Here is a 24,541-nt window from a genome sequence, read left to right on the forward strand (position 1 = left end):
AGTGACCGCACGCACTTCGATTACATAATGAGGACTGTTTCTTATGGACACGTGCCTTTGTTTTGGTTTTTGTTCTGTCTCCTCGCTGTTCAGTTATTGGTTGGTGTTCAAGGGTGTGTCATGATTGTTTCCAGCTGTCTGCATTCAAGCTTAATTACATGAGTTATTTAAACCCCTCGTGTTGCTGTGCACTTCGCACAATATTATAAATAAGTATCAGTATAGCTGTGTATACGGAAGTTAGCCTTAAGCTAAGCGGTTGTGTCCTGTTCTTGTTTTATGCTTCATGCCTTGAATCTCGTTTCATGCTTAAGACCGCGTATCTCGTTTCAGGTTTATGGACCATGTGTTTTGAATATAGATTTTAATCTGCACTTGCTTCTGCTCCGGTCTCGTTTCGTAACAAGTATGCTCTACTATGCTGTAAGCAATAGCATACTATAGTCAACTCAAAGGTTGTTTTCAAGTGTCTACAATATTTTGATAACTCATAAATGATTACATTTTAAGTATCCAATGTCAACCACACTATATGGCTGCAAATCCTTACAAATGAAATGCACCACGGACTCCGTTATCTTCTTTGCAGGAAGCTTGTTGGTGGTATTATCCAGTGTAGTTTGCCTTGAATCAACAGGTTTCTACTGAGGTCGCAGTGCCGCCATTTCATCTGCGTGGTGTCTTGTTAAGTGATAATGCAGGTTGGTTGTTTACTGTAGTCTGGCAAAGCTTACAAATGACATTTGTTTTAACTAATTTATTACTCCCTGACTTATTTTTAAAACCAAAGTGCACCCACACGTCGGCTCTGAAAGCTGGAGGCGCTCTGAAATTTTCCGCCATGCTCGCTCCCGCTTACTTCTGAGACACTGGCTGTATGTATATGATGGGCAACTTTTAGCTTTGTAGACAGCGAGTCAGCGACATCTACAGGAGCGGAGGAGGACGTCGTTTGACACACAGAGGGATTTGATGAAATTTTAATGTCATGTTAAATCCGTTTAAAACATGATTTTAAAAAAATTATCGATACTTGAGGTTGGAATATCGATATACTATCATGAGAAAAATACCGCGATAGTTAGCTTTATCTATATTTTTGCACAGCCCTAGGCTGTACACAGAGATGCTATTGGCCTCTCTAAAAGCGGGGCAAGCTGCTAGCAGAGATCAACCAAAATTGCACTATGCAAAATCAAATCAATGAATCAACTGATCAACTGAATTGATCAATTCATCACTCTCAGCAAACACTATCCCTGTGCCAAACTTCAAGCAAGGCATCTTTCCACTCAATGTTTAGAATGTTTAGCCTTTTCATATGATTTTAATTTACATATCATCTGTCTGAACCTGGTCGTAAGCGCCGAAGTCAGCAATTTCTCTGTCAATCATGCTGACATGACTGAAAATACGTAGGATTGGAGTTCCTCATAATCAGCAATTATAATTGTCTACCTCTAGAAGTTTCTACTTAGGTGTGGTCAGGATTAAACATGTGCACAAGTAGAACTTGATAAATCACAATCATATGCACAGACAAATGAGACTGATATGTGATGCAGTTGTATGAAAAGATGCAGTTGGTTGGCTTCGCAAGGGGCATGGTGGCGTAGTGGTTAGCACCTTTGCCTCACACCTACAGGGTTGGTGGTTTGATTCCTGCATCTGTCCTGTGTGCATGGAGCTTGCATTTTCTTCTCATGCTTCAGCGGTTTCCTCCGGGTACTCCAGTTTCCTCTCCTAGTCCAAAGACATGCATTGTAGGCTGATTGGCAGTTCCAAATTGTCCAGTGTGTGAATGTGAATGAGTGTGTGATTGTGCCTTGTGAAGGATTGGCGCCCTGTCCAGGATGTTCCCGGCCTTGGGCCCCGAGTCTCCTGGGATAGGCTCCAGGTGCCCTGCAACCCTGTATAGGATAAGCAGTGCAGAAAATGGATGGATGGATGGATGGATGGATGGATTATATAGTCACCACCAAAGCACCATCTACAAATCTCTTATCTGAGAGAATAATTAGTTTTCATGTCGGAGCCCAAAGTAGCACAGTACTGTTATTAATAATTACACAACAAGCAACAGAAACCATAAAGCATAAGCAGAGTACATACTATCAGTAAACATACAATTATCCAAAAATCAAAGTAATGATATCCCTGCTAATTGTGTCTATTCATGCAGGTACATCTGGTTTTGGCAGGTGTTTTTCCCGAGCTCACTTTTATGTAGCGAGTCAGAACAAACCTCACACAGCTTCCAGCATGCACTGGCACTTATTATACCAAACAGCAGAGAAGTGTCAGGGTGCAGTCAGGAGAAAACAGGATAGAAATTCAGTTGAGTAGGTTGCTGGTACAAACAGTAATTTGCTGGTACAAACAGAGTGTGAGACTAAAGTAGCATGTCAGGAAAAACTATCCCGGGTTTTACTGTTCATTTCTGTTCTGTTCTTCCCTGTCTAAAAAAAGAGAGCAGATCTTTATAAATATCTTCTGGCTTTGGGCTTCTGCTCTTTCAGTGTGTCTCTCTTGCTCTTGCGTACTCATACCCCTGCTGCTCACAAAAGCAGCAGACCTGACATCTATGCTGAGGAGGCAAAAAAAAAAGAGAGAAAAACTATGACAGCCCATTTATTGTCACTGAAAAAAATAACATTATTTGAGAGCAGGGAGGGAAAACAACAGCATCTCTGGAGCTGAGCTTTCATTTGCATTGGTAGCTGGGTGGCTTTTGTCCTTGCTGTGAAACTGTGCATGGCTGCAGCAGTATGCCAGGCTGCCAGAGCCCAGGGGCTGTCAGGATGACAGAGAGCATAGAGCTGAAGGAGGAGGAGAAGTGAAGCGATTTGTTTACAGCGCCCCATGCTGTCACCCCAACACGTTGTCACCCCAGTGCTGCTCAGCGGAGGAGGAACAGAGGGCAGGTCCAATGCCCAAATCAACACGGAAACAAGACACAATGCATCCGGCCAGAACAAACTAGCCCCTGCCCTTCTAATGGGCTACCCTCAAGAGTAGCATGCACATATCAAATGTCAGATAAAAAGCCCAGGGTCTGTTCACTGGTGCAATGCAGAATGGTTCCTCCTTGTTTTACTCAACGTGGTTATTACATCTATACAAATCAAACACTTAATCATAGCCAAGTTGTGTTCTGTGATTGGCTGACAGGCATTCGGTGTCCCTTAGTTGGCCTGGGCTAAACAACATGCTTGAATTTCACAGCATCAATCCTGGAATACAGCTCAGCTTGGCTGCATCCATCCTTGTGTCCTTGGAAAATTAAGCAATATCTTTCTCCATAATGGGAGGCTATGTTATTTTCATCAGCTGGATAAAAGATGCAAGGAAGAGAGTGCTGTCTGCTATAGTGGAGACGAAACATTTCTGTTAGAGAAGTGAGCAAATGCAAAAGCAAGAGTAATAAAACTTTAAAATGCATCCCCCCCTCTCTCTCTCTCTCTGAGGCTTGGCCAACCTGGGCAGAGTTATTGAGTAATGAACCCTCTCACATCTCCTCTCCTCCCACATCTTCAAGGACAGATCAGCATGGCCTCCTGCTCCCATCTCAGGACTACAAGCTTCAGACATTCATTTCCGCTATGCTATGCCCTCCTTCTCCAGCTGATGTATAGTGCCTCCTGACACTAGCTGACATCCCAGAGAAAAGATGGTCATGAATCTTTAATGCTTCCTGTTCATAAATTACAGTGGCACGATCAGTTGGGCTTCAGCTCTTCGCTGCTCTTGGAAAGACTCAGAGGTCTCATTAATAACTGATACTGAGGAAGCGTGGAGATTAGCAGGGTGTCTCCGGGCTCACTGCACACCTCTTTATTCTGCTCATGGCTCCACAAATGGCTAGTTAATAATATATATATATATATATATATATATATATATATATATATATATATATATATATATATATATATATATATATATATATATATATATATATATATAATGTGTGTATGTATCCATCCATCTTCTATACCACTTATCCTTTTCAGGGTCATGGGGAAACCTGGAGCCTATCCCAGGGAGCAACAGGCACAAGGCAGGGTACAATCCATCGCAGGGCACACTCACATACACACACTACAGACATGCCAATCAGCCTACCATGCATGTCTTTGGACTGGGGGAGGATACCGGAATACCCGGAGGAAACCCCCGCAGCACAGGGAGAACATGCAAACTCCACACACGATCACAGTAGGAATCGAACCCCCAACCCTGGAGGTGTGAGGCGAACATGCTAACCACCGTGTGCCACACACACACATATATATATATATATATATACACACATATATATATATATATATATATATACACAGTATCTCACAAAAGTGAGTACACCCCTCACAATTTTGTAAATATTTGATTATACCTTTTCATGTGACAACACTGAAGAAATGACATTTTGCTACAATGTAAAGTAGTGAGTGTACAGCTTGTGTAACAGTGTAAATTTGCTATCCACTCAAAATAACTCAACACACAGCCATTAATGTCTAAACCGCTGGCAACAAAAGTGAGTAAAATGTACAACTTGGGCCCAAAGTGTCAATATTTTGTGTGGCCACCATTATTTTCCAGCACTTGCTTATCCCTCTTGGGCATGGAGTTCACCAGAGCTTCACAGGTTGCCACTGGAGTCCTCTTCCACTCCTCCATGATGACATCACGGAGCTGGTGGATGTTAGAGACCTTGTGCTCCTCCACCTTCCGTTTGAGGATGCCCCACAAATGCTCAATAGGGTTTAGCCCATCATCTTTACCCTCAGCTTCTTTAGCAAGGCAGTAGTCATCTTGGAGGTGTGTTTGGGGTCGTTATCATGCTGGAATACTGCCCTGCGGCCCAGTCTATGAAGGGAGGGGATCATGCTCTGCTTCAATATGTCACAGTACATGTTGGCATTCATGGTTCCCTCAATCAACTGTAGCTCCCCAGTGCCGGCAGCACTCATGCAGCCCCAGACCATGACACTCCCACCACCATGCTTGACTGTAGGCAAGACACACTTGTCTTTGTACTCCTCACCTGGTTGCTGCCACACACGCTTGACACCATCTGAACCAAATAAGTTTATAATGGTCTCATCAGACCACAGGACATGGTTCCAGTAATCCATGTCCTTAGTCTACTTGTCTTCAGCAAACTGTTTGCGGGCTTTCTTGTGCATCATCTTTAGAAGAGACTTCCTTCTGGGATGACAGCCATGCAGACCAATTTGATGCAGTGTGCGGCATATGGTCTGAGCACTGACAGGCTGACCCCCCACCCCTTCAACCTCTGCAGCAATGCTGGCAGCACTCATACGTCTATTTCCCGAGGACAACCTCTGGATATAACGCTGAGCACGTACACTCAACTTCTTTGGTCGACCATGGCGAGGCCTGTTCTGAGTGGAACCTGTCCTGTTAAAACGCTGTATGGTCTTGGCCACCATGCTGCAGCTCAGTGTCAGGGTCTCGGCAATCTTCTTATAGCCTAGGCCATCTTTATGTAAAGCAACAGTTCTTTTTTTCAGATCCTCAGAGAGTTCTTTGCCATGAGGTGCCATGTTGAACTTCCAGTGACCGGTATGAGGGAGTGTGAGAGCGATGACACCAAATTTAACACACCTGCTCCCCATTCACACCTGAGACCTTGTAACATTAACAAGTCACATGACACCAGCGAGGGAAAATGGCTAATTGGGCCCAATTTGGACATTTTCACTTAGGGGAGTACTCTCTTTTGTTGCCAGCAGTTTAGACATTAATGGCTGTGTGTTGAGTTATTTTGAGGGGACAGCAAATTTACACTGTTACACAAGCTGTACACTCACTACTTTACATTGTAGCAAAGTGCCATTTCTTCAGTGTTGTCACATGCAAAGATATAATCAAATATTTACAAAAATGTGAGGAGTGTACTCACTTTTGTGAGATACTGTGTATATATATATATATATATATATATATATATATATATATATATATATATATATATATATATATATATATATATATATATAATCAGTATATATATATACAGTAATATATATATATATATATATATATATATATATATATATATATATATATATATATATATATTATATTTACGCTTAACTCCCACATGAACAATGCATGGAAGTGTGTTTCTTTCTGATATGAGGCTGCAGCATGTAAAGGTCACATTAATCTTCTTCTGTAGGGGGCTACAAGTTCTCAAACTAGCACTTAACTTTAAACACTGCTTAACAATATGCTCACGAGTTGTGTTTCTTTTTTTTTCTATAGAAAACTGAGCCTTATTCCTTTTAAAAGAGGGCATGTGTGTGCTACTCTTCCCACTCCAAAGACCTAATACTGATCAATAGCTCAACAATGAAAGTTATATCATTTTATCATGAGGTCTTATTGACTATGTTTACATGCACATCAATATTCTGATATTAATCACAATTTGGCAATATTCTAATTAGTAAACATTGCAATATGATTAAGGCAGTATTTTGATTACCACACCTGGAATATGCCTGTTTTAATCGGAAATTTGTTGCATGTAAACACCTTATTCAGATAATCCACTGAAAGGAGATATATGCGCATGCATATCTGCAAGGTATTGTGGGTGCTAAGAAATGTTTAGTTATAGGTATTTACAGTAGGAATGGCAACTCAGGCACACTTACAACAACCTTGTATACAGGTATATTCCAGTGCCTGTACGCATATATTCGGAAAATGGCTACAACCTGAATATAGAACTTAAACGGAATTTGATGTGCATGCAAACGTAGCCATTGATGGCATAATCAGAATGGGGCAAAATATTACATACTTAAAAACAAATCGGCTGCTGCATTAGTGATTTTTGAAGTGCTTCAAGTCTGTAATGCCCTGCTGGATTCATACTGTGTTTCCTCTGAATACCAAATATGGTAAACAATGTTTCAATGCTTTTGTTCAAACAAGCAAAAAAAAAACCCACAAAAGCCTAAATTTACAGTTCTGTCATCTCTCCTTTTGTGTTTTATACATCCATTATACAATGGGTGCTTAGTCTATCAGCTTTTCCTTTCTTCTCCAAAGGTATTTTGAGGAAAAAGGATGATAGACTAAATATTCCACCGTGTTCACGTGACTGTATTTCACATGCGTCTTCTCAATCACTGCCAATGATGTGTTACGGATGTGTCAGTGACATGGGCTGAAAAATATCTGCCCTAATATTGAAGATCAAACCTAAGAAGTGTGTTACTCTGTGTAATCATATGACGAGACTGTCGCTGATAGATAGGCTGCATAAATTTACAGTCTGTGCTAGAAAGAAATCAGCCCCAGCTCCAGAAAACAGCTGGTGCTTGGTTCCACAAACAATCCAAAATAATCCATTTTAAAGCATTAACAGCAAATAATCTGATGAGGATGAGAGGAATGAAATGAGATCCTTATTTTCACTCCATAGAGGAAATATCACATTAAAAATAGCTCAATCCTAAAAAGGAGGTATTAAATGTTGCTCAGTTATGATCACAGGATACAGAAAAGAAAACAGCCCACCACATCCTGTCACTCATAAGATGAGCTATCAGAGCACACCTATGCAGGAGAGAAGAACTGACGGGAACAGGATGCTCTCTCAGTTTTCCGTAGTCATCACAATTCCGGAGACATTGTCAGCGAGTGTCCTGTCCTTGTCAGTTCTGCCACTCCATGGCTTGGTCCTATATTGAGACGTGTCATTAGTTATTTCTGACATGTCATTTCTCTGCAGATGCGAGTGGAGGTAGAATATCAAACTGAGGCATGGATTTGCATTGCAGATTATGAGTTATCCAGCATAGCAGCCAGTACTTGAGAACAGCATCCCGCCTCCAATACACTTATCCACTTAGACAGAGATAGAGAGAGAGCGAGAGGGAGAGAAAGAGAGAGAGAGACTAAAAGAACATTTGAGCTTTTTATAACTGCTGTCACATTGCACATTATCAACATAGGGAGTGACAGCGGAGCTAGTTTAAGGACACAATGACAGACACTGACATAATAACAGTGTACAGTACTAATGAAGGGAGGACAGAAGAGGTGCTGAATTTTTCAATTCCAGACTTTAGATCTGGGACGCACCAGTATTCAGCACTCACAGTAAGTAGGAGTATTGACTGACATACAGAACACAAATGAGATACAGATTGCTTTTAGACCAGCTCTCTGTCATAAAACAGAATTATGCAATAACTGAAGTTCTGGAGAAAGACCATGACTGAAATTCTTCCCCATGACTGATTTTGTACTATATGTTTCTTGCTCTTTACTTCTTTTCTATAGAATTTAAAGTTTTAACAAATCAGTATTTCTCCTTCACTCCTTTGTTCTCTGCATTTCTATACTCCATTTTCCCCCTCAATCTTCATACCACAATCATTAATTAAAGATGAGGGCTGCACACAATAATATCCATCCATATATCCATCCATTTTCTTTACCTCTTATCATATGCAAGGTCACAGGAAGCCTGGAGCCTATCCCAAGGGATGGGCCAATCCATCGCAGGGCATAATCACACACACATTCACACACTATGGACAATGTGGAAATGCCAATCAGCCTACAATCATTGTCTTTGGCCTGGGGCAGAAAACTGGAGTACCTGGAGGAAACCGCCAAAATACTAGTATTTAGTTCCTATATTCAAGTTGTGTGATACAGTTGCTTTCTGCTTTCTATTTATTTACCTTCGAAAGGCAAGGTAACAAAAATGGAGGAAAATAAAAATCAACAGTGTGCCATATCCCCTGCATGCATTTCCTATTGAAATCTGCTATTTCATTAATTCGTATATCGATCCTGTGCACAAGCCTGTGAATTATGCTGTGAAATATAAGACTTCACATAATAGCCTCCATTTATCAGAGCTCTGCCTCTTCAGCAGCTCCCATAACCACGCTGGCCTCTGGGGCCAAAAAAAACATTTTTTCCATTTCCTCTCACACTTATCAATAATCAACATGCAATAAAACTGACAAATAAAGCAAATGCTGCATTTATTCATTCACCAAAACAACTGTGAGGTCTACAGCTGAGTGCAGGCTAGCAGCTTCAGGCTCAGTGCTGTTGTGTGTTTATTTACTTTTCTCCCACTGAGCCTGACAGAGATTACAGGCCAAATGATCTATAATGAGGCTTTTTTCCACACCTTAATTCTGCCTCTTCACGCATGACTATTCTAATACATCTCACCTCGCTTCTGCCAATCCCTCAGCCATTGCTATTGTCACCACAAGTGGATACATGGAAATCGTGGCAAGGTGCGAAAAGCCCTGAGCTGCTCGCTCTTCACTGCTCCATTCTGAATTGTGTCATTGTGTGCAGCAAACTTCAATATTCTAAAGCTGCACGGAGCTCACTGTAAGAGCAATTCAGAGTGGGACGAGGAAGATAGCAATCCTTTCAAATGTGAGAGTGCGATTGCTCTAGCTCTAGTGTCTATCCAAATCAGCTTTAACATTATACTGTTATAATGAAGGGGGTTTAATTCATTTCTGTTCTCCAGCACAGAGCACCAGTGGAGAACAGGAGAATGATAGGCTGAGAATAGAGTAAACAACAGCAGGAGTGGTGACACACCAGAAGCTCCAACACCCTCTTATTATACCTGGAGCTATAGAAACAGCATCAGAAAGACACCAGTGGTAGCTGGCAAGAGTCAGGGAATGACAGGTCTGGGAAATCTTTTCATCATGGCAGACAAGGGCACTGAGAGCGCACAAAACTGGGAAAGACTTTTCCCAAAGCCAGTAATGCTTCATCCAGTATGGGTGAACAGCCAGAAAGACAAAGTCTGTATAGAAATGACAATAAACGAGAGGTAACACTTTATGTACGGGTAGTGTTCACAGAGCTACACTACACAAATATTTAAAAGGTAATTTTAAAATAGTCAACGGCTGTTATTAGATCACAATTATGAAATTTTGGATGATTATATACTCACAGAACACTATTAGCTACACCCGTACACCTACACATTCATGCAATGATCTAATAAGCCAATCGTGTGGCAGCAGCACAATGCATAAAAACATGCAAATACAGGCCAGCAGCTTCAGGCAATGTTCCCACCAACCATCAGAATGGTGGAAAAATGTGATTCTGACCGTGGCGTGATTGTTGGTACCAGACAGGCTGGTTTGAGTATTTCTATAACTGGTGATCTCCTGGGATTTTCACATACTTTAGATTTTACTCAGAATGGTGCACAAAATATCCAGTGAGCGACAGTTATGTGGACGGAAGTGCCGTGTTGATGAGAGAGGGTTCAAAGTAGAATGGCCAGACTGGTTCAAGCTGATGGAACAGCTATAGTAACTCAGATAAACATGCTGTACAATTGTGGTGAGCAGAAAAGCATCTCAGAATGCACAACATGTCAAAAGTTGAAGCAGATGAGCTACAACAGCAGACAGAATATTTTCTTGGCAGACTTTGGGCCTGTCAATACCAATCAATCATCACTTGAATGCCACAGCCAATTTGAGTATTGTTGCTGAACGTGTGCGTCCATTCACGGCCACGATCTTCTAATATCATGACACAAAGCAAAAGTCGTCTCAAACTGGTTTCATGAACATGACAAGGAGTTCAATGTTCTTCAGTGGATTTCTCAGTCACCGGATCTGATCACCTTTTTATCTTTTGTTAAAAAACTTCACAAAAAATCTCTGCACTCATGGATATCAAACAATTGTAAACACAACACAGGCTTATCCAAAAATATATATTTGTTAAATATAGGTGTCAAATATAGGCACAACAATTATTGGCACCCCTGAGAAAAATATATTTGAAGTATATTCACATTGATATTTTTAAAAAATAATTTAGTACACCTGGGTGAACAGGAAATTGTTCAACCATGACTTCCTGTTTCACAGGGGTACAAATATGAGGTAACACATAGGCAAAATTAATTTGTTAGTCAAGCAATAAGACCAAGGAATATTAAAGCTGTGATGTGAACACAACTGGAAATGTTATGGATCATCCTAGAGGAGGACGTGTGTCTGTACTGTCTAAACACACTGTGAAGAGGATGGCCAAAAAATCTCCAAGGATCACAGCTGGAGAATTGCAGAAACTGCATCTTGGGGTCAGAAAGTCTCCAAAACTACAATCCGAAATCACCTACATCACCACAAGTTGATTGGAAGGGTTTCAAGTAAAAAGTCTCTACTCTCAAAAACTCAAGCGTCTTCAGTTTGCTAGACACTACTGGAACCGGGTTCTATGGTCAGATGAAATTAAAATAGAGCTTTCTGGCTATAAACACCAGAGGTGGTTTTGGTGCACACAGAGAGGCAGCCATATGGAAAAGTACCTCATGCCACGGTTAAATATGGTGGTGGCTCTTTAATGCTTTGGGGCTGTTTTTCTGCCAGAGGACCTGGACATTTTGTAAGGATACATGGCATCATGGACTCAATCAAATATCAGCAGATATTAAATGAAAACTAGACTGCCTCTGCCAGAAAGCTAAAAATGGGCCGTGGTCTCAGAACCCTTGCCATGTATTCTCCAACCTCAACAGGCATTATAGAAGACTTAGAGCTGTTATCTTGGGAAAGGGAGGTAGCACAAAATATTGACTGAATTAACTATATTTAACAAAGATATATATTTTTGATGAACCTGTGTTTTGTTTGCAATTGTTTGATATCCACGAGAGCAGAATATTTTTGTGCATTTTTGTAACAAAAGGTCTAAAGGTTAAACAATAAAGACCATTTTTCACAGCCTCATATTTACCAAGGGTGGTAATATTAGTGGAGGGCACTGTAATTGACAGTAATGATGTAATGAACTTTTTATGCCAATGCAATAAACATAGACAAAAGTGAACAAAAAACAACATAAATATATAAAACATTATTACAATTGTACTATGAAAAGAAATGATCTACCATTCTGTACTACTGTACTAAATACAATGGATATAAAAAGTCTACATACCCTTGTTAAAAATTAAACCAATATAAATCCTGTCAGATCTTTTACCACCTTTAATGTAGTAACACCAACAAATTTCAAGTTAAAAAAAAGAAGAAAAGGAAAAAAACAAACAAACAAAAAAAAAAACCTTATGTATAGCAACCCTAACCTATCTGTGTGCACACCCCTTACATAATACTTTGTTCAAGCCCCTTGTAATACAGCACTCAATCATTTTGGGTAAGAGTCTACCAGCTTAGCAAAGCTTGAATTGGCAATTCCACTCTTATTCCACTCTTCCTTGTAAAAATGCTCCAGATCTATCAGATTGTGAGGGGATCTTCTCTCTAATGCATTCCACAGGTTTCAAGATAAGATCTGGACTCTGACTGGTTCATTCCAAAATGTTGATCTTTTTCTGAACCCATTCCTTTGTTGACTTGGATTTTGTGTTTTGGGTCATTATTGTGCTGGAAGGTGAAATTCTTCTTCATCTTCAGCTGTCTAACAGAGGCCTGCAGGTTTTCTGCCAAAATAGATTGGTATGTGGAGCTATCTATGATTACCTCTATCTTGACTAAAGTCCTAGTCCCAGCTAAAAAGAAGCAGCCCCATAGCATGCACAATGCTTCACCATGGGTATGATGTTTGTTTGGGTGATAAGTTGTCTTGTTGTTGTGATTCAAGATGGGTTTTTTTGTTTGTTTGTTTTATATTTATTTATTTGTTTGTTTGTTAGTTTGTTGCGAGAAAGAGCTTCCTTCTAGCCACCCTACCCCATAACCCAGACATTTGAAGAATACACAGCGTTTGTTGTCAAATTCATGGAGTGACTTGCAATATTCCGATATTCCTTCAGCTTCTTTAATATAGGATAATATAAGTTTTCTTCTTGTCCTTTTGTAAATCTTGGAAGGACATCCTGTTCTTGGTAATGTCACTGTGGTGAGATGATGATTTCACGCTGTTCCATGGTACATCTAATGTGTTGGAAATTCTTTTGTACCCGTCTCCTGATTAATACTTTTTGACAGTGAGACCCTGTTCTTTAGCTTTGTAAGCTCTTTGTTGTACATGACTTCAGTAGTTACATTTACATTTGGCACATGCTCTTATACAGAGTGACTTACATTTACCTAATTTATACATCTGAGCAATTGAGGCCTTGCTCAAGGGCCCAACAGTGGCATCTTGGCAGTGCTGGGGTTTTGAACTCACAACCTTATGAGTAGAGCTTTAGTCATCCTGTGATGCAGCACGAGCACCTATGGATGGCTTCACAGGTCTTAAAGGAAGCTCATTTTTGCCTTCACTTTCTGTTGTATGACAGTTGAAAGACTGCTGGTAGGTGGGAATTGGTAGGTGACCAAATTGGGGTAAAATATTTTGATTAGGCGATCAACGCAACAAATGGCAGACTTTTGTTGACATAAAATTAGAACACCATGAAAAATGATTTTGTAGCTATATCGTAGACACATGCAGGTGATGAAATACATCAAAACCAAACTCTAATTTAGGGTCAGAAGAAATATACACAATTCTGTCATTAACACTAATATTCATGCAAACCTTATAAGCAGAAATAAGAAAGGTGTCATAACACAACCTTAAGTCAATCCAAATCTATGTCTCTTGACTCAGCTGCTATGTCAGCAAACATCAAAATTCACAAAAGTGGTTATTATCGGCTGATGCCTGTTTCCAAGTATTTATAAAGGTTTATGTAGGTTTATACCTGTGCTCCCTACTACCTCCCTTTTTGTTATACTGTCCAAGTATACTGTTAGACTTGCTGGAGTCTATAGTCTCTCACAATGCACACCCGTTTAAACCACTGTTGAATAAGAGCATACCTAATAATCTGTCCTCTCTCCCTGTCGAGCGATACATGTACTCTTGCTACCTGATGTGATACCTTATTCTGAAACACATCTACTATTGTGGCTCATCTCACCCTCTGGACCTGCTTGATTCATCCTGATGCTTTACTTCTGCTTGGAGATTTCTGTACTTGTGACTCACTTTCTGCTGCTGAAGATGCTCCCACATGGATACCTCAAAGACATCCTAAAAAAAGCATATGCCCAATACTCAACATTGCTTCAGTGGATAATCTCACCTGAATAGTGTAGATTTAGACTGCTGTTAAAATCATATAGACTGTCCTGAGTTCCTCCCTGGAATCTTATTCACAATGTGCACATACCTTCAACAAATTTACACCAGTCTACACCTGTACACTGTAATGATTTATAATCCAACACTCTGCGGTCACCCACAAGAGGATGGGTTCCCTTTTTTGTCTGGTTCCTCTCATGGTTGGTTCTCATATATGCTTCTAAATATACATCCAGATTTCTATAAAGCTGCTTTATGCAAAAGTGCAAATAAAATAATTGAACTGAGTTTATGTCACTTGGCATGAAGGGCTTTTATCAGTGTAGTGCAGCCCTATGAAGTAAAATAAATAAATAAAAACTTATATTATACTAAATAGGTTTAAAACTCAGAGAATAAAAAGTTAGAGTATAATGAGAAAGGAAACACCACTTCACATGGCATTACACATTTACACTAACCCCACATGCCTAAGCATGTAAAGCCACACAAAAGACAGACTGACATACAAACAAACACACACACACACACACACACACACACATACACTTACCCTGAGTGTATGGGTAGATTGGGACGGTGCGCCAATTATGTCCACTTGTGCCATGTCATCAGCATGGTCACTGAGCCAGTGAATGAATATGACCGTCCCACTGTCAACTATATCTCGTCTCGGGACCAGATTCAGGTCCTCATCTATCAGGAAGTCGGGGTGGGACACTTCAAACGCCGCATCCTTATTCCCTTCACAGTCATCAAACACCACTGAAAACACATACATACAAACATATTCATTAGCTCTACAGCAAGAAATGTATAGTGATGCATATATTAACTCACAAAGCTGCAAGCTCCCAAATAACATGTGTTATTTGGGACGTGTGAATGACACTGCAGAGTGGGCAGTATGCCATGCGTTCAGCATCACTTTTTAGCGTAAATTTGGCACAGTAGGTTCTTTTCTGGGGTAATTTATGTACCGTTGAAGAAATAAAGACTTGCTGTCTCAGAAATAAAGTGGCATGTCCCTGGAAAATGTGACTCTACCTGTAAGTTCGTTCTGTGCTCATTCAGCTATGAATTTAAAGCAAAGTAGAAAATGTAAAATATGACTCATTCATCAAGAGGCATTAAAGTCAGATACCTTAACCTTCCAAATATCCTCTCACTCTGTCTTTCTCTCTCTGTCTCTCTCTCTCTCCCTCCTTCTTTATCTATTGCTCCAGGACTTTAGTCTGATTTATAGTCCATGTACTCGGCACAATTTGTTGGTGATTACAGAAAAACTGCAGTCTATGTACTCCAGCAATTTTCAGCCTAATCTATATTCACTGTATCTGAAGCATATGGGGGATTACCATAGACAAGAGCTATTGAGTAAATAAACGGAAAAACTACTTTGAAGGGCGGTTGACGTCAATAAACACTTACATTTCTTGAAGGTTTGATTAATGTTTTTAGTCAAAGCTATTTGCAATTTAAATTCTAAGTCTGTATAGGTTGTCTTTTCAGAGATCAGAGTACTTTTTCAGAGAGAAACTCTGATTATGTGTTGCCAATATAGCCTATGTAGCTTTAGGTTATCATAGAAGTATACTTGAGTTATGTAAATACCGGAAAAGTACTAGAGACTACGATTCCCATCAGCCACTGCACCTCACCTGATCATGTCACATGATTGTATGCACCTGATTCACATTTGGGGGTAATGATCACTTGTATATAAGTCACGTTTTGCACTGCACACATCGTCATTTGTTTGTCTTACTTTGCTGTTGTTTCTGCTGCTGAGTTCTGTTCATTGCGCTATGTTTTTGTTTCCTAGTCTTTATGTTTTTGCCACGTGTTCTAGAGATCCTGTTTTGTTTTAATTTGTATTAAACTTTATCTGCACTTGCATCCACCTTTGTCTCCATTCCCTAACAACTTATGTGTATTTTTTTTTTTTAAAAAAAGAAGAAATATTTAACAGGAAGTAACAGGATTATTACTGAAAATAATGACATCTTAGCACATGAAAATATCTTGAATATAGTCACATTTTTTAAGACTAGAATAAACCAAAAATATGATTACTAAACTTGTTTCTAGACATTTTTACTTATTTCAAGCTTTAAATCATCTTTTTTTTTAATATATATAATAATCTCATAATAAGATAAATGTGCCCATATTCAATATGTTTTCACTTGCAAAGTGATTGTGGCAGTGTTCAAAGAAAAATCCACAAGAACAGTTTGTTAAAACTTTCCCTTATGTCTGTCTCATACTAAGAACTTTATTGTAACCACTGCAGTTTCAAATTCCATCCATTCATCCATGTGTCCATCCATCAATTTTCCATACCATTTATCCTACACAGGGTCGCGGTGGAGCCTGGAGCCTATCCCAGGGAACTTGGGGCACAAGGCGAGGGACACCCTGGACATGCCAACCCATCACATGGTGCAATCGCACACACACTCACCACTCACACACCCATTCATACACTACGGACAATTTGGAAATACCAATCATCCTACAATGCATGTCTTTATACTGGGGAGGAAAATGGTGTACCCGGAGGAAAACTCTGATGCACAGGAAGCTCCACACACACAAGGCAGAGGCAGGATTCGAACAGGATTCCAAACCATAGAGGTGCGAGGCAAACATGCTAATACTAAGTCATTTATTGTAACCATTGCCATTTCAAAATATATATTATTGAAACACATATATTAAAAGTGAGTGCTGAGTAAATAGGTTTTCTGTTTTTTCATCAGTAAAAGTCAGCATTATTGTCCAATTACATACAGCACATATGATATAAATCAGAGTGAAAAAGTGGAGCGTGGAGTATTCCTTTAATTTCCATGTGCCATTTTTGGATAAATACCTATACAAAGGTTATAGCCTTTCTGTAATTATCAGGGAGACATGCAGAGTAAATAAGACCCAACTCTTCATGAACACTTAATTAACCCCTAACTTTTCCCCAAATGTCCCCCATTTATTAAAAAAAAAAAAACATTCTGCACTTACACTGGCTCTTACACCTCTACTCTGCACACTTTGCTTAATTAGAACTCAATAAAACATCTTGTATGGTAGCACTACTTGTATTGTTCTCTGCTTGATATATCGCTTATATTTCCTCATTTGTAAGTCGCTTTGGATAAAAACGTCTGCTAAATGAATAAACATCAATTGAAATAATACTGTGCCTCAGACTAAAGTTCTTGAATGGTGGAAAAGATAGATAGACATAGGGTAAGAGGGAAAGAGTTTTGTGATACAGTAGAACATCAGGGAGCACCCGTGCCCTCTGCAGTGAACAATTATCACCTTTGTCCTGAGAACAGTTCTTGCCAAGGCGCTTCGTTGTTCACAAGGACACTGAACATAATTCAGGTCTCTCTCTCTCTTTTTCTCTCTCTATCATTCAGATAAAAGAGCACAACAGCACAGTGATCCTTGGGTCCCTAGACTGAAGAAATTTCCAAAAGTTCATTCTTTATTCACCAACTTGAGATACTTAATAGTTTTTAGTTTGTGCATAAAAAAAGCCTCAAGGTTTTGGAGTAAGGCCACTGTTGCATGTATTGTACTATGAGTGATTGTGTGTGTGCGTGTGTGAGTGTGTGTGTGTGTGTGTGTGTGTGTGTGTGTGGTAAGCTGTGCCTCAGGTCTGAATGAGTGAGATACCGCTGCAGAAGCCCAGCTTATCCCCTCTGATCATGTCCACGGCTGTCTTATCTCTCAGTCCCATACCCCCTGCTTTACTTTCTCCTCTTCTCTTTGACATTTCCGACCCTCTTTTCTTTCCACATCCTTTTTTCTCCAATCATTTGTCATCTTTGCAAATCTCCAGGTGCCAGTCAGCTGCAGAATTATTGGCACAAGTCAAAAATTTTTGCAAACGTTAAGATGAATAAAATGAATAAAAGGAATAACAAATGGAATGAAATAAAATTAAATTTCAAGATAGGAGGATGTTGTGTAGTTTTATTGTACCGCAATATATTTAATGGGAATGCATTTTTTTGTTGTTGTTGTTTTTTTTTTTTTTTGCAGTGCACTGATTTCAAGATTACTGGTACGTCTGCAATTAGAGAGCAATATTTGATGTAAGAAACTTTTCCTGTAAGGCAGTATTCAGATTTAGCAACCTAAAGTCCACATGAATTCAAAATAGATGTTTTGTGACTTTTAGTATGAATATGTTAGCCTTAAGGTTATCTAAAAGCTAGTGTGCTCCGAAACAATGAAAAAATTAGCATTTAGAAGATAAAGGCATTCGAAATGTACAGACTCTCTCTACCACCAATAAGAATCAACAATTTTTCTGTCCAATCAAATGTTGTCTAGAACCTCTATAAGGTAAGCTAAATGCTATTGGCTATTTAAAAAGGAGGAGTCACTCCATACGCACATCAACACATCAAATATCGCTGTGCATTTCAAGGCACTTCACAGGGACTGTAAGATAAAAAGTTATGTAAATATTTACACAAGTTCAGTTCCTTGTATTCACACTTGGTTTAAGCACGCACTTGAATTTCTGTGTAGTGACTCCAGATTATTACTAATTAAACTACCCTCATGTAGTTCCAATTAATGGTCCAATGGTGCTGCTCGTAATACTTTATTAATATAACAGACAGTAGGTTATAGTGTTATTGTATATAATATAAGTCAAAATTAAAAGGTATGTCACAATAACACGAGAGCGCTTTAAAAAATATTTTTCCACAACTTGCAGTTCAGAGCTTTCAAAACTAGCAAAGTTGGGTAAAGTGAGATTTTTCAAACACATTGCTTTTTCATCCTTAGATTTGTTTTTACCACCACAGAAAAATGAATGTTTGGTATGCAGGTGATGGTTTGAGGTATCACCTTAGTCAAAATGGTTCCTCTTTACACATCATTAGGTGTGTGCTACATTATTTATCTACCAGCAGCAGCAAACACTTCAGATTAACAGTGTGTGCTAACTGAACTTCAGATATCTAGCTCTCTGGCTGATTAAAATGGAGGACAATTCACAATCAGATACCTCACTGAGAACTGCAGTGATCACCATTGATGAACTACATAAGTCAAGCTGCCGAGTCTTTTTACTGTTTCTAGAAGCATGTGCTTATCTTTAAGGTCAGTGGTAGGCTTTATTGTGGAAAATTAGGATGCTTGATATAGCGGCCAGTGCGTGGTATACTCCAAATTTGACAACTAATAAGAACAAGAACAAAGGAATCGCATGCACTTTTCTAGAAAACATTCTAACATTCAGCACTTTCAGCAGCAAGTGCCATGCAAAAATTGAATCCATCAAACACAAATCAGGCATCACTCTCAGTAAAAAACAGCAGCCGTCATTCCTTTAATTCAAGCAGAATATTCAAGAACCTTAATCTATTTTGCACTGCTGATGGAGTGGTTTGATTTTTGTTTGCTCTCATTGCACTTGACATAACAACTTACAATCTGATCTCATGAGAAATCCGAAGAATGTGGTTGATCATAAGAAATAAAATGTAGAGATTTACACAGTAAATCATAAGAAATGGTACAAACACTAGCCTCATATTTAACCATAAGTTTAATCTTTTCATATGAAACGAGACAGGCTCAAGCACACCAAAATTGGACAGTGAGCCTGAGAAGACTAAAAAGACTAGGCAACTGTCCTGTTTCAGTGAGCTGTGTCCACTATATCCTAAATTTCCATTTCTTGGCTGACAGGACTGGAACCAGATTGTTCTGCTCCCACAAGTTCTTGTGAGAGTTCGCCAAGACCGTCTATGCCTGCTGCTAGTAGCACCTTATTGGCCAGATCGAATATGGTTCTCAGAGATAATACCCCTGCTGGACGGCACTCCCTGGGAGATTCCTGTTCACATTGTCTATTGTCTCAAGCCAGAGAGTTGATTTATCACCCTCAGACGGAACGATGGAAACTGTGGGTCTAGCCACTGAGGGGCACCAGCTCGTAGATTCTGGTCTCTCAACCGAGGCTGCAGAGACCATGTTGAACGCAGCAAGTGTGCTTGTAAATTGCTCCCACAGCGTGAAGCTCACGCAATGTCTCATTCCCTTCTCAAGGAACAGGATTACATGCGTAACCCTGATAGAACTGAGAAACTTTTTTTTTTTCTCGCAGCATTCTTTGTGACTGCTGTGTGTGAAAATCTCAGAAGATCAGCAGTAACTGAAATACTCAAACCAGCCACTCTGGTGCCAACAACCATGCCATTTTTAAAGAAACTGAGATCACATTTTTGTTTGATGGAAACATTAACTGAAGCTCTAGGCCTGTATCTTTTATTCACTGCAGTGTTGGCTGATTGGATAATTGCATAAATGAGCAGATGTACAAGTATATAACACTACCTATTATCTAAAATTGTAGAAGTATAATCTTAATGAAAAATGTTCAGTTGAAAGTACCCTTATTCTCATTTTTTCTTTAGCTGGTTGAAGTTGTGGTGGACCTCCAACAGGCCTGAATTGAGCAGCAAATCTCTTCTGCGCTTGATTCTCCATGCATGATGTGTGTTTGCCAGCAACATATTGAATGCAATGCCTGATCACTTTTGATGTGTGTGTTGAAATTTTGCTCTGCTCGTTTGTCTGTCTGTCTGTCTGTCTCTCTCTCTCTCTCTCTCTCTCTCTCTCTCTCTCTCTCTCTCTCTCTCTCTCTCTCTCTCTCTATGAGCTGTTTGGTGCTCTCTATGTCATGGTTTTGCCTTGAGTGGCAAGCTCTGCACCTCCACTGTGATCATCATCACTATGGATATGCACTATAAAAGCTACAGCACTTAAAAATAAAAATAATATATATTATATATATATATATAATTTATTTATTTATGAAATTGTTATACACTGTAAGTGCTTTGGCAGCCCAATGGTACAATAGCCAAGCTTTTTTTCCCCCTCAACTCATATTTAACACACAGATGACAGAATAAGTAGCACACACACACACACACACACACACACACACACACACACACACACACACACACACACAAGCTTGGTGGCTTCCAGGGAGCAATAAACTGCAGTTTTATGTGGGAGCAGCCCTTTCCACAGAGGAGAAAGAGTGCTGGGAAATGAAGCGTTATGGCCTCTTATGAACTAAGGCCTCATAAATAATGCTCTGATGGGAGAGAAAGAGGACAGCGGGCTGCCAAGAGGAAGTGTGGCCAACATACGCTCCAGTCACACACATCGTATATCAGTCCATGTCCGGTGTGCCCTCTGGAGGAGCTCCTGACCAGCCATTGAAGGCTTGGAATAAAGAGAAGTGCATCCAGAGCTAAGTATACACTCCTGATTTCATGCTTGATTTCCCTCTCTATGTAATCTGTTCTTCTTGTTGTGATTCTTTCTCTGTGTCCGCTAGGTGATGCATCTATTTTTGGCACATGCATACATACACACACACACACACACAATTTTGGTTTACAGGCAGTGTGAGTGTGGGTTGTAATAAAGGGTACTTTTGCTCTTTTGCACTGGGAGTGTGTGTAACAGTATCAGGGCTGACAGTCCACTCCTCAGTCTTTCAGAATAACAAGGCCAGTGTGTCTGTCAGATATACTTCTCACCTTCACTGCTTCACTATTATCATCAGCGACACACACACACACACACACACACCAGGAGTGTAACACAATTCCACTGTCTGTATCTTTAACTGTTTAGTGCTCCAAAAATTCATATCTGTATTCGTGTTTAAACCCAAAGTGGATGTGGCCTTAACCAGAAATGTTTGTTGTTTGTTTGTTTGTTTGTCCCTGGAAACCACTATGTTCCTAGTAACACTGGAAACACTGGAAACAGTTCAGAAGTAGAAATGCCAGCACTGTGAGCATGTCATAAATAAATGCTGTATATACATATTAATGAACATGGCCTTTGTTTGTTTGTTTGTATTTGAGCATATCTGAGTATTCACTCGTCCCTACATGAATGTAAAAACCTTTTCTCTTGCAGGACTGTTTTGATGCCTTCTGCAAAGTCCTCTAGTCTCAAACAAGGTTTCTGCCAAGGTTTTTTTTTTAAATAAAGGATACTGCACCTCATATGTGTGTCTGTATTTATATTTGTTTAAAACACATTATCTGTTCAATCTGAATAATCTATTCGTGTTTGGTTACACACACACACAGACACACTATGTCACAATACACTTTAAGATTTATATTACAGATTTTGTGAGTGCTTATAACACAACTCCATTCAGAGTTCATGCAGAAAGACATTCTAGCACGTTTATTGTAGATTTCACAGTATATAACAAATCAAATTATTATTATTATTTTTTTAAACACAACAGAAATCACAGAAATTGGCAGAAATTAGAGTTTAATGTAAAGGTAGCATCTAGATGACAAAGTGGAAGGAGAATATCCTCAACAACTAAACACTTTTTAAACATTTTATTATCTTCCCTGAGGTGTAGTTATAATATCAGTAAAGTTTTTTTCACACACACAAAAAAAAAACATTTTTAAAAATGTAGTAATTTATTACCTTTTTCCACCCTGCCTCTGACCCTCTGGCAGAAACGATAATTTTTTGTGTCCTTTACCTTTAAGACGTCAATGTAACCACCCACTGCTATGATTGGATAACATCTTTGCCTATTAAATAATTATCAATGTCCCATGCAAAACACGTGCGAAACTGTTTGAGTAGCAGTGGGCGGGGCCTACGTAGGTGTCAGTGTCTTTCTGAAGGGGCAGTCATATGCAAATGTGTTTGCCCGTGTGATGCCACAGATCTTGCGACGTCCTAACAAGTCGTTTTTTGGAGCTTGTTTAAATAAATGTTCTTTTTGCATGCAGGAGGACATATTAAGCTATGAAACTTACAGGACGTTTTAATGGTACAATGACCTCTAGATGTCAAAAGATCAAGGAAAATTTCATTTCTCATGTCATGACCGCTTTAAAACCAGTAGTGTAGTTAAACCAGTAGTTAAACTGGTAGTGTAATTAAAATCTGCCAGTTTGTAATTTTTTCTTATTATATCATAAGGTTTTTGTGAGCTTTTGAAGACATCTGCCTCAATGCTTATTTACTTTATGTCAAGTACTAAAATCAGATTAAACTGTGAACATTACAGTCAATTACACTGAGAGAACTTATTAAACACTGCCAGAACTGCAGTGTACTTCAGTAATGACAGTGAATCTTGTCAAAATTAAGTGTAGTACACACGCTTTCCAGAGAAACAGGACATTTCAGGCAAAAGTACATCATCAGCCATGGTTCTGAGGTTATAAGGAGGTGAAACTGGTTGATATTCAACAGGTTTAATGATGTACACTATATGGCCAAACGCATGTGGGCATGTGACCATTCAAAAGTCCTAGATTAAAACCATGGACATTAGTATTGAGTTGGTTCCCCTCTGATGCTATAATAACCACTCTTCTGAGAAGGCTTTCCACTAGATTCTGGACCGTGGCTGGGCAGATTCGTGCTCATTCAGCCACAAGAGGTTGGGCACTGATGTCCAACAAGGAGGCCTGGAGTAAAATTGGTGTACAAGCTCTAAAACTCAGAGCAATCTGGACCTTGCTCTGTGCCCAGCAGTATTTTCTGGTTGTGCCCCGTAGTTCTGGTGAAAGGAAATGTTAATGCTACAGCATTAAAAAGACCCCCTATACATCTGTGTGCTTTCAACTTTGTAGCAGCAGCTTGGGGAAGACCCTCATATGGGTGTTTTGTTCATGTGTCCACATACTTTTGCCAATAGGGTAATAGCTGTTGCAAAAACATGGCATTCATTCCATGGGGTTCCAAAGTTTGATCAGTCAATCTGCTCTTGGATTCTCCGATGTACAACTAATTCCAACTGATCTGTTATAGGAAAGACAGTAAATGCATCAGAAGTGATGGATTATAAAAACTGATGGGCCAGTATTATTAGTGTCTGTTCTTCTTCTTCTTAATAATAATAATATTAGTAGTAGTAGTAGTAGTAATGGTGGTAGCAGTAGTAGTATATACAGTAATGGTATTGGAATTTGTAGTCTGATGTATTATTATTGTAGTCTGATGTATTATTATCATTATAGCGGTTGTAATAATTGTTAGTGCTGATACCAGTAATTAGACTCGCTCAAGACAGGCATTATCCTATATCCCACTGCTTTACTACAATTTCTTGCAGTTAAACTTAAATTATCAGCAGTCTACATTTCCATTGCCTGCTATAATCAGAAATGTAAAAAAGAAGTTTAATATAAAGTGAACTATAGGCAATTTTATCAGGGTACTATTTCATCCCTCCAGACTAGCGATTCTTTCTCATTCTTGCTAATGTGTTGGGGTGAGGTATGACAGTGCATGCTGACATAAAAGTAGTTAGCAACTAATGTGGTATGTAGATTTATTATCATTACGAATATACAGCTTGTCAACGTATAAT

At 39.4% G+C, this 24,541-nt stretch overlaps 1 protein-coding gene across 1 annotated transcript in view; it reads right to left on the bottom strand.

The window, feature by feature from the left end:
• Positions 1-24,541, bottom strand: part of cdh13 (cadherin 13, H-cadherin (heart)) — a 419,656-nt gene that overhangs the window by 250,570 nt on the left and 144,545 nt on the right. The window contains exon 3 of the mRNA XM_053677941.1: positions 14,666-14,877. Coding sequence (XP_053533916.1) covers positions 14,666-14,877 — 212 coding nt within the window. The remainder of the gene's footprint in view (positions 1-14,665; positions 14,878-24,541) is intronic.

The sequence above is a fragment of the Ictalurus punctatus genome, chromosome 4, assembly GCF_001660625.3.
Source record: "Ictalurus punctatus breed USDA103 chromosome 4, Coco_2.0, whole genome shotgun sequence".
NCBI classification, from domain to species: Eukaryota; Metazoa; Chordata; class Actinopteri; order Siluriformes; family Ictaluridae; genus Ictalurus; species Ictalurus punctatus.